The sequence below is a fragment of the Balearica regulorum genome, chromosome 2, assembly GCF_011004875.1.
Source record: "Balearica regulorum gibbericeps isolate bBalReg1 chromosome 2, bBalReg1.pri, whole genome shotgun sequence".
In the NCBI taxonomy this organism is placed as follows: domain Eukaryota; kingdom Metazoa; phylum Chordata; class Aves; order Gruiformes; family Gruidae; genus Balearica; species Balearica regulorum.
This window is the reverse complement of record NC_046185.1, coordinates 155047505-155065110: the sequence shown is the minus strand read 5'-3', so window position 1 is coordinate 155065110 and position 17606 is coordinate 155047505. Positions and strand designations below refer to the sequence as shown.

The 17606-nt window shown below is 39.0% G+C and overlaps 2 protein-coding genes across 6 annotated transcripts in view; one reads left to right on the top strand and one right to left on the bottom strand.

Moving 5' to 3' along the window:
* Positions 1–4285, top strand: part of PFKP (phosphofructokinase, platelet) — a 47704-nt gene extending 43419 nt beyond the window's left edge. For all 5 annotated transcript variants that reach the window (XM_075746577.1, XM_075746578.1, XM_075746575.1 and 2 more), the window contains 4 exons: positions 862–973; positions 2403–2502; positions 3133–3238; positions 3753–4285. In XM_075746577.1, coding sequence (XP_075602692.1) covers positions 862–973; positions 2403–2502; positions 3133–3238; positions 3753–3906 — 472 coding nt within the window. In that variant the 3' untranslated portion in view covers positions 3907–4285. The remainder of the gene's footprint in view (positions 1–861; positions 974–2402; positions 2503–3132; positions 3239–3752) is intronic.
* Positions 4286–4935: 650 nt separating this feature from the next.
* PITRM1 (pitrilysin metallopeptidase 1) overlaps positions 4936–17606 on the bottom strand; it is a 30041-nt gene continuing 17370 nt past the window's right edge. The window contains exons 15-27 of the mRNA XM_075746574.1: positions 16836–16952; positions 15582–15714; positions 14747–14867; positions 13896–13972; positions 13413–13578; positions 13200–13300; positions 12152–12272; positions 11303–11374; positions 9876–9988; positions 9205–9330; positions 7818–7963; positions 5990–6092; positions 4936–5397 (exon numbers count right to left, since the gene is read on the bottom strand). Coding sequence (XP_075602689.1) covers positions 5304–5397; positions 5990–6092; positions 7818–7963; positions 9205–9330; positions 9876–9988; positions 11303–11374; positions 12152–12272; positions 13200–13300; positions 13413–13578; positions 13896–13972; positions 14747–14867; positions 15582–15714; positions 16836–16952 — 1490 coding nt within the window. The 3' untranslated portion in view covers positions 4936–5303. The remainder of the gene's footprint in view (positions 5398–5989; positions 6093–7817; positions 7964–9204; positions 9331–9875; positions 9989–11302; positions 11375–12151; positions 12273–13199; positions 13301–13412; positions 13579–13895; positions 13973–14746; positions 14868–15581; positions 15715–16835; positions 16953–17606) is intronic.

Sequence of the window (17606 nt, the reverse complement as noted above, 5' to 3'; positions counted from 1 at the left end):
TGTAGCTCCAGAAGGCAAATCTGGGAGCTGTGTGGATGCTCAAGTCCAAAACTTCCTTCTTTCTATGTAAATATATTTGCTTTATAATCTAATATTTTATCCTATTTTCTCATTGTCTTTGTCTTTTATTGTAGATTTTTACTAAAGAGAGTGTGAAAACTAGCATACACGTGTACACATATAGTATGGACTTTACGATAAAAATCCTACTTAGATTTTAGGAGATAACACAAAATATCTTTCAAAAATTGAAACATTTAAAATATGTTGATGAGCATGTTTTAAAATTACACCTTCTTAGGCAGCATGAATCAGGCTGTAGCTTTTCTCCTGAGCATTTATTTTTCAGTATTCTGAGTAGCAAAGGGATGAAAAATGAATACCACAATAAATTGTATGAAAACACCATTATATTTGTTCAGGTTCTACTAGTTATATGACTCAGGTGAAAAAATACCCTGCATTTACAATATTGGTAAGGAACAGCCTAAGGTACTATTCATTATTCATGCTTTTATAAAGGGCAAAATGATGACATGGGATGTCAATGATTTTTTGTTTTAATGCAGTTTTTCCTCTGCATAATAAACTTGTCAGACCTAAAATTATATTTTTCACTACCTTATTCAACAATGGATTCCAAATGACCTGCCAGTGATGTCAGTGCAGTAAAAATAATGCAGACTTCAAAATCATGAGCATGTTACATGAAAGTGAACATATGTGATTACATGAAAATACCCAAGCCATGATTAGTGGTATCAAAAAAAATGGGAAAACATTTGTCTCTCAGTAGCTGTGAAGAAGACATCCACTACTTAATAGTAAGTTTCTAACTGTATCTGGCCTTAATTGTTACAGAAATGAGAACTGCAATGAGAATTACACAACTGACTTCATTTACCAGCTGTATTCTGAAGAAGGAAAAGGAGTGTTTGACTGTCGAAAAAATGTATTGGGCCACATGCAGCAGGTAAAAGGGACCTTAAAATTACAGACAAGCTAACTTTGTATGAACAAAGAGCATACACTATTTAAGCATTTCAAGCAAGTCTGACTTGGGATTAAAGAAAAAAAAAAAAGTGTGTGGATTTTTGTTCATAGGTAGCTCAGAAGTTTTTGGTTAGGATTATATTTTATTGCAATTCTTTCTTAAAAATCTAGGGAAAAAACCACATTAGATTCCTAATGATTTTCATTTTTATTTCTCTCCTGTCTATATTACTTAAAAAAATACACTTTTTAAAATAGATAATATAGCTATCTTATTATTATTGTAATACATCCTTAGAACACGCTTATCTGCCCATAATGTATCTGGCTTCTGAACCCTGGAAGAGATGAGATTTCATTAAGAAAATACGTGCAGGTGGATTGTTCTTGTAGACAGAAGTGAGCTACTCCTTGTGGTCTTTGTACCTTGTATCTCTTTATCTCACTGTACTGCTTGTTAATGGGCAAAAAGAAACTTTCTAATTTGGCTACACTAACCACCAAGACTGAGGTAGAGGAAAAAATACACATAGAACCAAATTTCTCAAGCACTAGTACTGAAACGACTGTCCTCTAAGTCATTTCAAGTTGCACGTATATTCCCCTTGCTCATATATTTTTAGATTATTCAACACTGAGGTTGGCACTTGCTGCATAAAGTCGAGAAAAGTTTATTTTGAAGGTCAGGACCAGCATTAGTTAAACAATCTGTTTGGAGCTATTTGGAACTGCTTCACATATGATTTCAGTCCCATCTGCTGCATTGAAAACGGACAGAAAAGTCAGACTTTGGATCATATAGACGGAGGGTTTAAAAAAACCCAAACCAACACTTTTGTTCCCAGAACTATATAAAGGCTGCTGTAATACTTGGAATGAAAGCAGTCAAAAAAAAAAAAAAGTGATTATTAGTTTAGGAAGTGCCAAGGCCATTGTTTCGCCGTAGTATTACATGCGTGGCACTGTGGCCTTCCTCGTTCTCACTGCAAGTCAGCCATGGCTATGCTTCCCAGACTTCCTAGAGGACACAGCATCGACGCTTGCATTTCTTGGGCTCCGTCTGACACCCCTCCTTCAACTGGTGCCTGCTTTATATTATGTTGAAACCAGGTTGCCCTGTGGCAGCTGGGCAGTGCTTTAACATCAGCACTAAATGGGGAATGGAAGGAAGGGAAAACAGTGCCCTCCCTTTATCCAAGTGAAAAGTATTATCGATTCAATGAGAATTCTACAGGTGCTTAACAAATTTTCAATGTTTTAGCATGATTTATGTGGTGGGGTTTTTGCCTTGTTTTTTTAAGTGGGGGAAATGGAAATAAGATGTAAAGCAGGCATTAACAGAGATGACTGATAAAGACACAAATACTGGTTCGCTAACTACACTAACTCACACTTAAATTTTCACTCAGGGTGGTGCACCTTCCCCATTTGATAGAAACTTTGGAACAAAAATTTCTGCAAAAGCCATGCAGTGGATCTCCAAAAAACTGAAAGAAACCTACCGAAAAGGTGCAGAAATATTTGGTGCTCTCTCTTGTTACTATGATTAGCTATTGGTATATAGGACTATTATGCAAACATATGAATGTGTATTAGTTTGTTTCCCTCTTGATGATATTTTTATTATTCAGTAGTGCCTTGCTATGCTTCCTGCTGTAAGATTTCCCCTCAAGTGAGGTCAATAATTCAGACAGATAAGAAAACAGCTTGCTTTTGGAAAAAAAAATGCTAGTGTGATTGCAGTTTTTCATGCATGAAGGAATTGATGGTTATATAGTTACATCTGTTCTTCCTTTTTGTTTCATGGTGGCTACATGGGAGACAGAAGAAGGTAATATGTCTTCTTTGGGAATTTTTGTAAAGCACTATTTACTAAAATCTAATTTAAAATTGGATGTTAAAATTCAGTCTTATTGTTGTTTAATTAAACTATATTTTCATTGCTAATCACCAAAGCTAAATTTAAAAAGTGGAGATCTCCTAACCCTATTAAAGTACTAATTGATGTTTTATCATTACATTATTCAGTAACTGGAATTAAGCTCCTGTAAGCTCCTTATTCAGTTTAATTACAGAAAAAGGGTATTTGCCCTTACAAGCGTGAGTAAGAAAGATCCTGAATTATTTCATTCTTTTTAGGAAAAGTATTTGCCAATACCGATGACTCAGTTTGTCTGCTGGGAATGCGTAGACGCAACCTTGTTTTCCAACCCGTGGCCGAGCTGAAGAATGAAACAGACTTTGTGTACGTATACACTGCTTACATTTTTAAATATCTCAGCACAAGCTTCCATTCACCACATCAAAGGAACAACTTCTCCACAGTGCTGACACACAGCATTTGCCAACCGTTTTATTCCACCTCTGTCTTTGGCCCATATTTAGCCACTGATTCACTTTGATCGTTCTTGTCTTCTCTAAAAACCCTTCATTCTTTCTCCTCATCCTCCTTATACTTGGAAGTCTCTTGTTATGAATTCTGGGACTCCACTGTCCTTTTCAATAACTTTTTCTTAATTGGCTAGAATTACTTTACTTCTGGTACACTCTAGCAGGGCAGCACTTTTTTTGCCAGTTTAGTATTACGCTTACCTATAAAGAACATCTTCCAGTAAAATCTATTTGTTCCTTCAGTATTTTGTCCTTATCAGGTCAGTGTTTACATCCCACCATACATGTCAATCTCTGATCCTATTTATAAGACAGGCCATTACTGTTAGTAGTCTCATCTCTCTTTTCTCACCACACCTCTCATGCAGGCACAGGATTCCCAAGGAGCAATGGTGGCTGAAGTTGCGACCACTGATGAAAATCCTGGCCAAGTACAAGACAAGTTATGATGTTTCAGATTCAGGCCAGCTGGAGCATGTTGCTATGCACAGCCCAAAGGAAGCAGAAACCGGAGCCATCTAAAGAAATCACTTTTAGATTATTGTAATAGTTGCACATTGTGAGTAACAATGCTTTAGAATCGTTACAGCTTTGTTTTGTAACATTTAAATTATTGTACCAGCACTTTATGTGAAACAATTCAGATGTCACACAGAGTTTGTCCTGTATTTGTGTTATGTTTGAAACAAACCCTAGCATCTAATGGACAAGCACCATTTACTGATCCTCCCCTTTAACAGGAAGTGCAACACTGTTCTATGCACTCTGTAAGTTACTCATCTACCGCACTTTGTTTCAGAGTACTTACACCCAAAAATTAAGTGTAGATGGCTAGCTTTGTGTTGAGTTACAGGATGTGCTTAATCTATCTGAAGTGAAATAAAGTACTGTTGCAAACATCGTGAGTGACTTGTCAGAAATTGTATTCACCTGTTGTTAAACAGTGGGGGGGAAATAATGCTTCACCAAGGGTTCTCTCTATGCTCCAGTGAAGAAGAGCAACTACCCTTGTCCTTCCCTAGCCAGGCTGGAAGTATTCACAGCAGGGCAAGCTGTTTTTCATTGCTGCTCCAGGATGAGGCTAGAACTCTGAATCCTTTCTCCTTGTACAGGGATGATAAAACTATTTTTCAGGGGGAGGGGGGAAGAAGAAAAGCTTTAACAACTAGAGATTCAGAAGGGGGTGATCTGGTCATTGCTTCATGTTTCCTTTCTTTAAGACTATTAAACCCCATAACCATGAAAAAGTGTAAAATTGTGGCTGACAAACACAGCCAAAAATGTTTTCTCAGGTCCGCTTATCTGTTAACTAGACCTTGACAAAAAGTTAAATACTAGGCTGTGTCATATCAAAGTATGACTGAATGCTACCCAAACTAGCAAGGTAAGTTGAACTTAAAATCTACTGTACACTGCTTTGTTAGTGATTTACCCACTACACTGCAATTCACTGCAGCTGGAAGGTACTGGCACAAAGCTTCTCTAACAATAGGTGGCTTATGCAGAGGAGGGTGAAATTATCACACCAAAGAATGAAATCTGCCAGTATGAGAGACATAGTTTTTATATATCCAGCAGCAGACATGATTTCAAACACACACACTTAAAACTCTAGAGTTTTACATATAGAAAAATATTTAATTTATATAGTATTCATATGCAATTGGAGGAGTGAGTCCTCAGTAAAGTATTAAGGTCTGTCTTTGCCATAACAGAGCAAATCATTCTTGTTCTCCAATACTGTATGTTAGAAAATTTTTCACACAGTTATTTCAAGAAGGACAGCTTTTAACTGGTTTGTTGGATACTTGTTAAAAGCAGCAACAAACACTAGCACAGTTGAAAGTTACTACTAAAGCCTAATGATACAGTCACACAGATTGGCTTGTTTTGTACTAGCTTAGATGTTCAGCAGCAATTCATCGTTTGACCCATGAGGGATCTTTGACAATATCTGCATTTTCTGGGCCAAGGACAGCTTGACCACGAGTGCTCTTCCCAACTGCAAGATACCTGCAAGAAAAAAGCAGAAACAAATGAGAAGCTGCTGCGTGCAGTTATCCATAACTCTGCTATACAAGTTAAAAATATTCCCATCTCAGGAAAAAGTGCTGTTTGACATGTACCCATCATTTGCTTTCACAGCATCATTTGGATTTACAGTGGTTTTTTTCCCCAGTCATCACAACAGTCTCCTAAGGCATGGCCCTGACTAGCCCATCTCCTTTGCCCTGTCTTCTTCAGTGATGGCACTGCTAAACCTAAACTGGAATCCAGAAGTCTAAAGCAGCACAAAGTGTTACAAGTTAAAGAACCAGCTCATGTAGCCAGGAGCTGGACATGCGAGAGTGCTCCTTCTCCAGACAGTTTCTGACCCTTCAGAAGTCAAACAAAGTAGGAGAGAGTTACATCTGCTAAAATGCAATAAGCAGGACATAATTAACCCCTCTCTCTAGGTTACAAAAGCAAATGGCAAAAGTAGTATGAAAGGCCAAGGGAAGAAATCCAAGAACTTTATTATGACAGCTTTCACAAACTCTTCTTCAAATTACATTTTTGTTCTATTTTCCAAGTAAGCATTTTCCTAAGTAGAGCATAGACTTACTTGTTTGATACATCAACCAGGTTATCGCTGTTGACAGCAAAAAGTTGTTCTCTGTGCAACTGCTTCATTTCATCTGAAATCCCATATAAGAAATGTGCCATTCCTAGGGAAAAAATAAGATGAAACCACACACTGCACTGGTGTACTGGAATCCGTTACAACTAAGTGCACGAATGAGCACAAACTAAGACAGGCACATGTGCTCGAAGGGAAGAATAGAGACTACCATTAGGCCATTGTTCTGAGACAATAGCTAACTGTAAGTCAAATATCAAAGGTTAGAACTAGGTAAATTAATTTTCTGATGTAGTAAGATTTTTTTTTTCCTATATAAAAAACTAATTCATATTCTATTCTGGCAACTGATATAGTTTGTCAAAAATCTAAGCATAATGGTGAAAGTCTAAAATCTAAAACAGAAAATCTAAAACACCCCAACATGATTAATTCTAAAGAGTCAGTACCTTCTAACAATGTTGAGCCAAACTGCATTTCACAAAGCTTCTATTTTTATTGTGGTTTATAACAACAAACTCTTAGAATTTGCAGTCAGTCACAGTATATGCACAAGACAAAGGTTTGATCACCTTTTTGTACAACACACAGAAATCTGCATACAAAACGCTTTAATGCTTGTGTTTGAATACTTACCTACAGTATTTTAATGTTAATATTAAAATTAGTATTATAGGTCTATGAACAAACAGAGAACTCCAAAATAAGCACAGAAAAGCTTTTTGTCATTCAAATAATCAAAGGGGGGAAAAGAGTGGCTTGGGAGAACATCTGTCAACTAGCCCAAGCTCCTGCCCCAAGCGGGGCTGCCTCCCAAGGCAGAGAAGGTGGTGCAAGTCCTCGCGCAGCACCCAACGATCAGCGGGACGGCGGCTTCTCCCTGCGACAGCTCCCGGGCCTATTGAGCAACGCCCTTCTATTCAGTGTTTCACTCCAATTGCCACAGCTCTGTTAAGATGTGTATTGAAATATCAAAAGAACTTAAATCATTACTCTCCAACATCAATGTTCAACATCCACACGTTTCACTCACGTGCACCTAAAATTGATTACTTTTTTTTTTTTAATTGCTCAGACCAAAACCAAGTTCCATCAGCTGAAAGTCCGCTTCATTCTCTTGTTTAACAAGGTAGTGTTAATACAAGCACATATTAAAATAACGCTAATTTTAACCTTATTATTCCTTTATGTATAGGAAAGGAATGTATTCTAACTTAGCAAGTTTTGGATTGAAATTAAACTGAGATTAGGGGAGGGAGGGAAAAGCGAGGAAAGCAAAGCAACGTGTGAGCAAACTGAACAGAGGTGAAGATACTACCAAGCCATCATAAGCTGCAGATATGTAAAGAAGATATAGTGTAGCATAAAGCAGATTTTTATGTTTTAACTTCTTCAAAAAAAAGTATGCACAAAAGGTTAGTGACATTCATAGTCAATACGCATACTTGTGTCAGGAAAATAATCCTTCAACTTCTTTTGGAATCAGGAGACCAGTATTTCTTTTTCTTTGCTTCCATCGATTCCCCTTTCCAAGCCTAAAATTGTTCCTTTAATCTACCTCTGCCTCCTAGCTGTATTCACCTGACATCAAGGAGCAGTATGAACACAAAAACCTCAGTAGAGAGACTGAAGGCATGTGGTATTTCTGAAAGGGAGCACAGGAACCGACTGCTTCAGTGAAACTGCAGTTGTCTTACATCTGCCAAGTACAGATTTTATCATATGATACAGTTTAGCAAACTATTTTCTTCCCTTTTAACTTAAATAAAAAAAATAAAATATTGCCAGCGCTGGGAGGCTGGTGAGAATATACCTTTATCTGAAGGAGCTATTGGTGCATCTACAGCTGCAAATACTGCTAGCTTAGCTTCATCGATATCTTCTTGTGTGAATTCTCCAGATTTGGCCCATTCAACTGCTTTTTCAAACGTTTTCAATGTGGCTAAAGAATTTGGGTCTCTTAGAAGAAAAAAAAAAAAGTAAAGTTAATTACTCTTACAAAATGAAATACTGTAATCGCTTTGTTCTTGTTTCATTCATAGTTTACTATGTGTCACACATACATACAAGGGGATTAAACCAAATTATAAAATTACTTTTTGTTTACAAAAAAGAAGTTTTAGGTTTTTATTGTTTGGGTTTGGGTTTTTTTTGGGGGGAGTGGGGTCGGGAGTTCAGAAAAAGTGTTATAAACCAGGCATATTTTGAATTTTAGATACACAAATGCAGCAAGTTCAGTTGCCTGAAAGTAGTTCCAAGGCAACATGTAGAGAACTGGTACTTAAAAAGATGATATACCCGCACTGTTTACAACGCGCTGCCAATTTGCTGCAAGAGCTTAGTAAGCATAACTGCCATTAATATCAGCAATAGTAATATTTATGATATGCCGTATCTTCTCCAAGTTGTGTTTCCTGCTACACCTGTTCCTGCTCTCTGTAAAACAGGTGCAACAGGTTAACAACTACTGAAATACTAACCAGGACAAGCCCTACCATGTTGAAGCTTCACAGAGAGGCAAGGCTGCTTAGATTTTAGCTAGGAATCCTGACTGAGCACTGTGCTAGGCTGCCTTTAGTCTAGGAAAATGATTCAAGCCAGGACTCTAGCCACACGACATTTTTCAGTTGGGATTTATAATGAGTCTTTAACACCTCCGGTTCAAATTTCATCCAAAAGTCCTTTGGTAAGACCAATGTAAGGTAACTGTTCTGGACTGGGAAAAGAGGAAAAGAAAACAAAACAATTCTAGCTCATCACCAACAATGCTTTCTGCTGAATCTCTGATGATTCCAGCCAGTCACCAAAGGAAGCTGTGTATTTTTAAACTCAAGACCTCAGGGAAAAACATCATCTACTTCCTGGTCTCAAATTTAGAATAGTCTCGAATTCCCTTTTTTAGGGCCGGCTCAACCCAGGAGGAAACAAGTGAAAGCCAATTGTACATAAATCTGCTACCGAGACAGTAAACACCAAGGACAGAAACCAGAGAAAGCTGGGAGGAGTTTATCAACAAAACAGATATACCTTAAGCAACTAATCTGAACATCATCAGCACTGAATCACTTTCTTGTAATTCAACACTCTTTTTATTTCACTTGATCTTGCAAGAAAGCGACGACTAAGTCAAAGAGAGATACATGTGAGTGCAGCCAGCGGCCCCCTCAGACTTGAACAGGGAAGACTGAACCTGCTGTTACCTGTAGGAGTAGAAAGTGAATATGCCACTGTGACTAAGTTTAGCACCTCCGCCATAAGCCCCTCCTTTCTCTCTGATTTCTCTATGTAGGAATTTAGCTGTCATCAACTGTGCAAGAATTCGAAGGCTGTAACGAGAGAAATATCAACAGCAAAGACGTTAAATGAATTGGACAACAGTAACATTCGCAGCTTCCTCTAAAGTTCAAAGATCCCCATTTGCAATGCATTGCTTCCTGTAAGCTGCAACAGTAATGATAACAATACTCAATATTTAATAATAGCTGAATAATATGACGCCACTGTAAGAGTGGCACTGCTTTGGAACATTCCAGGATCATTTCCATTTATTTCACTTTAACGAAATACAAGAGCAACCTCCTAAACTCTGCTTCATGCAATAGGATTGTCAACTCGGACACATCCAAGTAGGCAGGACTGTTTATTCGGAAGTTAGGGGACAGTAGCCCCTTGTTACTTCATCTCAGCATTTACTAAAACAGGGCATTTCTGGACCTAGCCATGCAAAGGCTGCTCCATAAAGAATTTGTGACAAATGCACTGCAAAGCATTTTCTATTAATCCTCCATCTTCTGTGGTCAGCCTAACACTTTCCATTTTGTTTTGTGCTATGCAACATATATAGGAGCTCCCCGTTGATTCTGTTCCCCACCTTGCATAGTCTGCGGCCGTGTAGGGAGCTGTTCGAATGCATTCCCCAACGTAGTTCACTGGGAAGGGAAGTACAAAATGAGTCTTCATCTGGCATGGTTTGAAAGTAGGATCCTAAGAGAAAAACGTATTATTGTCACATTAGCATAGATGAGACACTTGATCCATTTGAGAACTTTGGTGGTTTTGAGAACTATGAACTTCTGCCAGACAGACAGACACACAAATGCTAAAGCTGCCACTTGACCAACACTGCAGTCGCTGACATTTCGCTTGTGCCCATATTAGCAACCCAGTACACAGAATTGCCTTGGGAAACTCAAGTACATGGACACCATACATCAGCTACTCATCCTTGCACACCGGCTTCTCAATTGTGCAGGCCTTGCATTATTACCAAAGAGTTTTGATTGCCATGCTTCCCCTGCCATGTCTTCACTTTGACTGAAACAACTGTTCATAACTCTCCACTTCTATGCCCACATAAGTGCATGGTCACCACAGCATATTTCAGTCCACCTACTCGGTTTTAGATATTGAAACCAGATTCAGAAACTGAAACCCACAAAAAAAAAAGCAAACTAAGAACAGCAGCAGCCATATGAATTTCTGCTCAAACATCCCCTGCAATAAACTTGATTCTTCCTTACACCCCCACTTCAAAACTTCCAGCTCTCTTCGTGTCTGCAGCACTCACTGCTTTGCCTCTTTCACACATACACCTGCTTGGGTGCTTACTTAAGCACGTTCAGAGCCTTACACATCTCCAGTAGCTTTGATGACCCCATTTCAATACTCCCAAGCCTTTCTTAGCTTCAGAGGCCCACTTCCCAGCCCCTCACAGATCTCAGGCTGGCTGGGCTAAGCACAGCAGCGTATACATGACTGGTCAGTGAGCAAAACCATGGGGCTGAGCTCTCCTTGCCCTCTTCGTGAAGGAGAGCTCAGGGTATGCTAAGCTATTTTCCTTTCCTGTAGCCAAATACAGCTTTTAATTCTTACTTAATTGCCACCGATGCTCTTCTGTCAGGTGTCATTCACATTGAGAATCATTTAGGGCAGAGAGGAAGGAAAGGAAGGGGCTAACTGGGAGTGACACCACACAAGTCTGGTTCTGAAACCAGGATAAAAATAAAATAAGCATCACTTACAAGACACAGTACAGGCACGTATTTGCCTGCAAACACAGGTGTGAACTTTGTTAAATGAGCTTCATGCCAGAATCAAAAAGGATTGCATAGAAGGATGAAGAAGTTTGATGGCTAGTTTAAAGAAATAATCTGGTTAGAGGGTGGAACTGAAGGGCACATTATTATGTTTTGGTGGTGTGCTTCTAAATAGCAAGAGCATCTGTAACAGCTTAAGACAGACCATTAGTATCAGTAACAGCCCTCTAATACCAACATTCCCAACCAATAACGTACTTACATTAACTAGTTTCCTTGTGATCTGCAAACCAGTAAGCATTTCGCTTCCCACGTGTTTGACTTCTGAAGATTTCTACAAGAGACCCAGCCCTCATATTAAAAGGTGATTCAACAACTTAGACGACTACTACTACAAATGCAACCCCTACCCTTCAAACCTCTTTGAAATCACCATCAGACCATGTCTTCACAAATATCAGCAAGCTTTACTTCTTACATTACTTCTTTATATTTGGACTTCTAAGAAAATGCCAAATAAACTTCCTTTAAAGGAGTAATTTGGCATTGAAAGACACCAAGACACAGATTAAATGAGGCCCAGAAAGTTTCAGACTGTCATTTCCCTCATGGGTAGGGGACCTTATTCCAGTCTCATCAGAAATCAAGACAGATCTGCCTATTGATAGAGCAGATCCTTTGTCAACTCTACTGAGCCAAGCACATTTTGTGCCAAATGTCCTGAACATCCAGATAACAAAACAAATTCCTACACAACTGAGGAACTGCATGTTATGTCCCCTATTTCCTTTTGGCCAACATTTCATGTAAAGCTCAGCTAAAAAAGAAATTACAGTTTTACGTGACACAGAAAGAAGAATTTCTTTTTCCATATCCCACGCAAAAGCAGTAACCTCAGGGTAAGGCTTGACAGCTGATCTAGAGGATTACTATTGTCTGTTTTACTGAGGTGAAGGCAAAACACATCGCAGCTTATCACAGAGCTGATTCTTGCATATTTCTTCAGACATCTTTGTAAGGACATGGTATCTGAATTCCAACGATCTTCTCCCAATTGCACAAGATCACAACTGTGTTTGATAGCCTACTCACAAATGAAGTAACTTCTTACCTCAATCACATGGGGACGAACAGGTTTTCTCTCTTTTTTACTTCTAGCTATGCCCTTTATAAATTTTTCTACTTCTTTAGATGCTTCTGGTATCTGTTGAGGTGCTGCATTCACTGAACATCTGTTAAAAATACATATCAACTTTTTAAATATGTTTTTGTGTTTTCAGAAAGTCCTTCACAATTTGCACCACTTTGTCTTCCTAAACATTTTCTATTAAAATCATCAGAGTGTTAGATCTGTGGTCACTGATAATCATTATCATAGGAAAAAAAAAAAAGCAAAATAGTCAAACAAGAATTCACACCCCAATTGCTTTTCTTTTGCATGCCCAAACCTTCAGACCTAAACTTTAGCAGGAGCTGTCAAACCAGTTCTGTGCACAGGACAGGATTACATCAGTTTTGCAAAATATAAATGTCTCACAAAGAAACTAATCTTCTCTGTATTCTCTCTTTACAGGCAGACCTACCATGGTTTTGAACAGTATAGATATTTCCATAATTTTATTCATCATTTCATGTTTTGCGAAACAAAACTTTGCAACTTATGTCATTTCAAATGGACTTATTTTTGGAACTAATGCCTCTGACACTGAACACCTTAAAGTGACCTCTTACTTCTTCTAATATATGCATAAAGCAGATTTCAGAATGTCGTTATTTATTATTTTTATTTAGGATAAAAAAAAATTCAAACCAAACTCATTCTACTGTTACAATACAACATAATATTACTTGTCTCCTGGGCACAAAAAAAAAGGGCAGAATTTTGAGTAATTCTGTAAAATCCCATTTACACACATTTGGTACATCAGTTACAAATGAAATTTGCTGTAAGTTTCTCCTACCTGTTAAAAACTGAACAAAATAAGCCATAGCTACCACTTTGTAAGCAAGGAAAATTTAGACTAGTAACATTTTTGTAGTTTTCCCCCAGACCTCTCGTTTCACAAAACCCCAGTATTCCATGAAGCGCTCTGAGGAACGCGCATTCACAGGCCATGGCCTCTCTTTAACCAAAACGCCTCTTTTCTGCTGGAACTCACCTGATGTTGTCACTATTTAATAAATACTTCTTAATGCGTGGCAGTTTGCGCAGTATTGGTTTAATATCGGACATTTCTGCTATTCTCTTCATCAACTTCACCTGTGTGGGAAGGCAGAAAGACTAGAGATTAAGAAAGAATTAGTGAAAACAAGCACCATAATTCCCAAGTCGAGTATTTGGGCCTCGCTGAAGGATGCCATTAACTTTTCACCTGATCCATCCCACTGAACATTTCTTGGAGTTCTCCGGAAGGCGTAAGGTTTTTGCTGGCTCTAATAGAGGCATATAAATGCCCACAATCCGGAACACCATTTGACAACTCCTGGGCTGTCTTCTTAACCAGCACTCTGAAATGTTCTTCCTCCTCAAATCGGGGGCTGAAAAAGAGTACAAGCAGGTCTCTAGGTCTCATGCAAAAGCACGCCAATGGAATTTATAATAATGAATTATTCATCATCCCAAGATCAACAAAGAGCTCTTAGAATGTTAGCTCTCCATTTAAGTCACTATACAGTCATGCAAATGATGGAATGCTTAGGTTTAGAAACTGAAAGCCACTCAAAGATATAGTTATTAAAAGAAATCCTGAAGTAGGATCTCTAAGAAGAGGAGAATGGTTGGAGGAAGAGGGAGAAAGAGAACTCAAAACACATGCAAAAACACAAACGAACAAATGAAACCCAATGTACTGTACTTGTTAAATATTTCACTCCATAAATGCATCATGTCTGGCAGATTTCTATCCAAGCATAGAGATGAAAAGAGCACACCCTGAAGGAAAAAAGAAAAAAGACAAAAAACCCACAACCCTTCACACAAGACAACCAAAGCAATGGCCTGAGAAACACACAGTAACTTTTTATGAAAGCAATGCAATGATGCCAACCTAATGCTACAGATCACAAAACGACTTTAATGCAGGCTGCGCTACTAAAATCAGAGCAGACATGGAATGTGATTGTACTTGACACAAAGCAAGCCTGTCGATTCCCCCTCAACAGTAAGTAGCAGTTTAGAAACAGAATTTCCTATTTTTCACATGAAGAACAAGTAAAACTGTTCTGGGGATAGCACCTTTCTGCAAAGGGGTCCCCCTAATTCAACTCCAGGAGTCGACCACAGCAGCAGACCCCAGAAAGTCTGAAAAAGTCTTAAGAGATATTGCTGGGCTGTTATGTCCAATACTAAGATCTTGCAAACGTTCCATGTTTCTGAACCCCATTAACAGTGACATACACACATTGACAGCACTCTCTATGTAAAACACTATACCATTCCGTCCTCTATCCTTTGTTTCCAAAACTTTTTGCAGCACTCAAAAATATGGTGACAGATGCTAGTGAAGCACTGTCTTAAAATAGATAATCACCCCTTAAAACAAAATACTAATTTACTGTGTCAAATCTTTATCTCATGCTAAAAGGCACAAGTCCTGTCATGTTTTCCATGTACATGAGCTGACCATCTACCTGGAAGCCCTGACTGACCCTTAACTACAGAGCTGTTATTCTAAGTGTAACGTCTTGAAGCTTATGATTAATTTACCTGTTCATACACATCCAGGTGTGAATCATCTGGAATGATATGTGGGCTGACAGACATCCCACCTGTTTTTAGTTCTATTTTCTGGGCTTGTTCCCTGTAATCAAGGGCTCCACATCCCATCCTGCAAAAAACAAGAGATTTATTTCCATTTTCAGAGTATGCCAAAACCAGGATCGATACGCCATTTGTAAAGATGACCATTTAGGCCAATACTAATTTAGCAACTAAACAATTTGGGGTGCTATCAAGCAAACATAATACTTCATACCTTATGAAAGAAAAAAATAATACACCAAGATTTGCAATTAAAGCATCCTGTTAATTCAAAATGGTGTACTAAAAAGTGTACTTTATGTACAGGCTTGCTACCAACACCCATATGGAACTACAGTAGTAACACCACATAAGCTGTTATGACCAATAAAAATAACAAATTCCTCCCAGCCCAGGTGACTTGATCTGCCCTGTGCCACTCTCTCCCCTGTGATGGGGTTGGAGTTCCTGTGACCACATGGCAAAGTTAGACCAAAAATCTATCCAAGTGAAAACTTTAATTTCTGCTAGGCTACTTTTCATTTCTACCAATTTTCCAATCTGTTTGGGGAACGCTTGTGTTGATGCTGGGGAACAAGGCAATGCAGAGATTGATGGAGAAGGGGGAAGAAGTTAGCAACTCTGTGGGGAAGAGGGAAGTTCACTGTTTCTGCAGGACACCAACCTATCAACATTTCCGTTGTATAATCAGAACAGTTGCTGAAGTTATTAGAAGCAATATTATTTCAGTAAGCTGTATTATATCTTATTGCTTTAGCTTCTAAGAAAGTAAGCCTCTCACTTTGTAATGACATTGCAGAAGAGCGGCACGTATGGTTTGAGCTCCTCGGGAAGCGTGTTCAAGCTGGAAACAGCTCTGAAATAAACCACCCCATTGGTTGGCTGAGCACAGTACTGGACAGGAACTTCATCAGCTAGGGATAAAAAAAAAACAAAAACAAAAGCAAAGAACAACAAACAGCTTCTTACTATAAACGCATAAAAGCGAACCCATTTCTTACAAGAGCTTCATATTGGGAGTTATTTTCTGTTGGCACTTCAGAGCCACTTCTTTAAACTTTGCACATTGCATTGAATACTGGACTGGAGGGGTTTTACTGTTTCTGTCTATGGTAAGGTAATGGATTCCTGGACAATTTGATGAGATAATTCTGTTTACAAAGGCTATATTTCAGAGGTAACATTCAAATAACGAAATGGTAATTTGTTTCTCAACAACTCGAGCAGTTTTTCTCCCATATTTTTTGCCTTCATTACCTCAATAGTTGAGGAAAGTGGGTTCCCGTACTGTATGTACTATTCTGAGCTAGGGCAATAGAATATACACATTAGAATTTTCACAAAACCAAGTTATTTTAAGTATCAAAATTATACAGTACTAAACTCTTGCTGGCAATTTTTGCTGGAAAGCGTCTGTTAGAAATATTCTACAGAGCAGTATGACCTGCAAGATTTTGACAGAAATGTAACAAAATTGAGATCTACAATTTCTTATCTCATCAATCCAAGGGGTAGCCACTGGCAAAGCAGGGAGAAACTTGCACTGAAGTTATGAAGGATGACAATTTTTATTTTCTTCCTATGGCTCCCATCCATCATATCCTATAAAAATTAGGTAGGAAGGGAGAGCAGTAAGGAAGGGTGCTACACCCTGGGTAAGTCTTTGGAAAGCAGGGAGATTGCTCAAGAGCCGAGGAACCTGCCACCTGGAGACTCCCCTGACTGCAGGGCAGGGCAGGCAGTGAGTTAGCAGGCAGCAGGGAGCTCCCACCAGCAGCCAGAGCCCTGGGAAGGGGGTGGCTGGTTTGGGCTGAGAATAGCCCCACATTGCCCCTCAGAGGCGATGGCAAGAAGCGACTGAGATCCACTGCAAACTGTCCACTGCAGAGGTGGTGGGCTACAGGAAAAGGACCGTAACTGGACAACGAACAGTGAACGTGTATGCTTTGTAAAGAGCAAAAAAGAGCAACAGCGGCAAGGTAACAATCCAATAGCGTCGTTGCTCTTTTGAGGATGAAATAGTGGTTACACCAACCTGCGAGCGCTGTCTCCAGCACAGTGAATGGGATTTTGGGCTCAATGTCGGACACTTTTAGAGCGGGGAGACAAGAAGTATCTTGAGGTTTGCTTTGAAGAGCAAGTAATTCCAAACCTAGTTAGGAGGGCAGAATACCAGTTTGTCATTTCCAGCTTTTAGTGAAAGTGCTGTTAAAACCTGCTGAGGTGACACAGATCAGAAAAACACAAAAGAGCGTGAAGCCTAGCAGTTTCTATCAACAGTTCTGTTTCAGTTTTACTGAAACAGATTCTGCAGATTAGCACTTCACAACAGCAAACAGAACACTGTATCTTTGTAAATTCTTTTTCCAACCCCCCCTTCCCATCCTGTTTACAGTAACGTGCAATTTACACCCTGAAGAAGCGGCATCTGCAGCCTGTCCTGTCACCCAGCTCGGTGAACACCAACCCAGGCAACCCAGACCAGGTAAGCAGCTTCTTCTTACCCATCTCCCCAGTTCTTACTAAGCGCTCTGTCAGTACACTGATGCAGCTAAATTGTTGTGTTTAATTTTACATTTCGGCCTCTTTCAGATTCTAGCCGGTCACCTCTAAATACTCTCCAATTTATCTGCTTAAGTAGAAAGCCTCATCTGATTTTCTGCTCCACTATCCCCCACCTAGCACCAAAGCTTCAGAAGATTAATGCCACTTTTTTGGAGGATTTCTACGATTAGATCACTGTTTTCACAAAATTAGATGACTGCCCAGAGTTTCCAAGTTTAAGTTATTGCCTAAAGTTAAACAG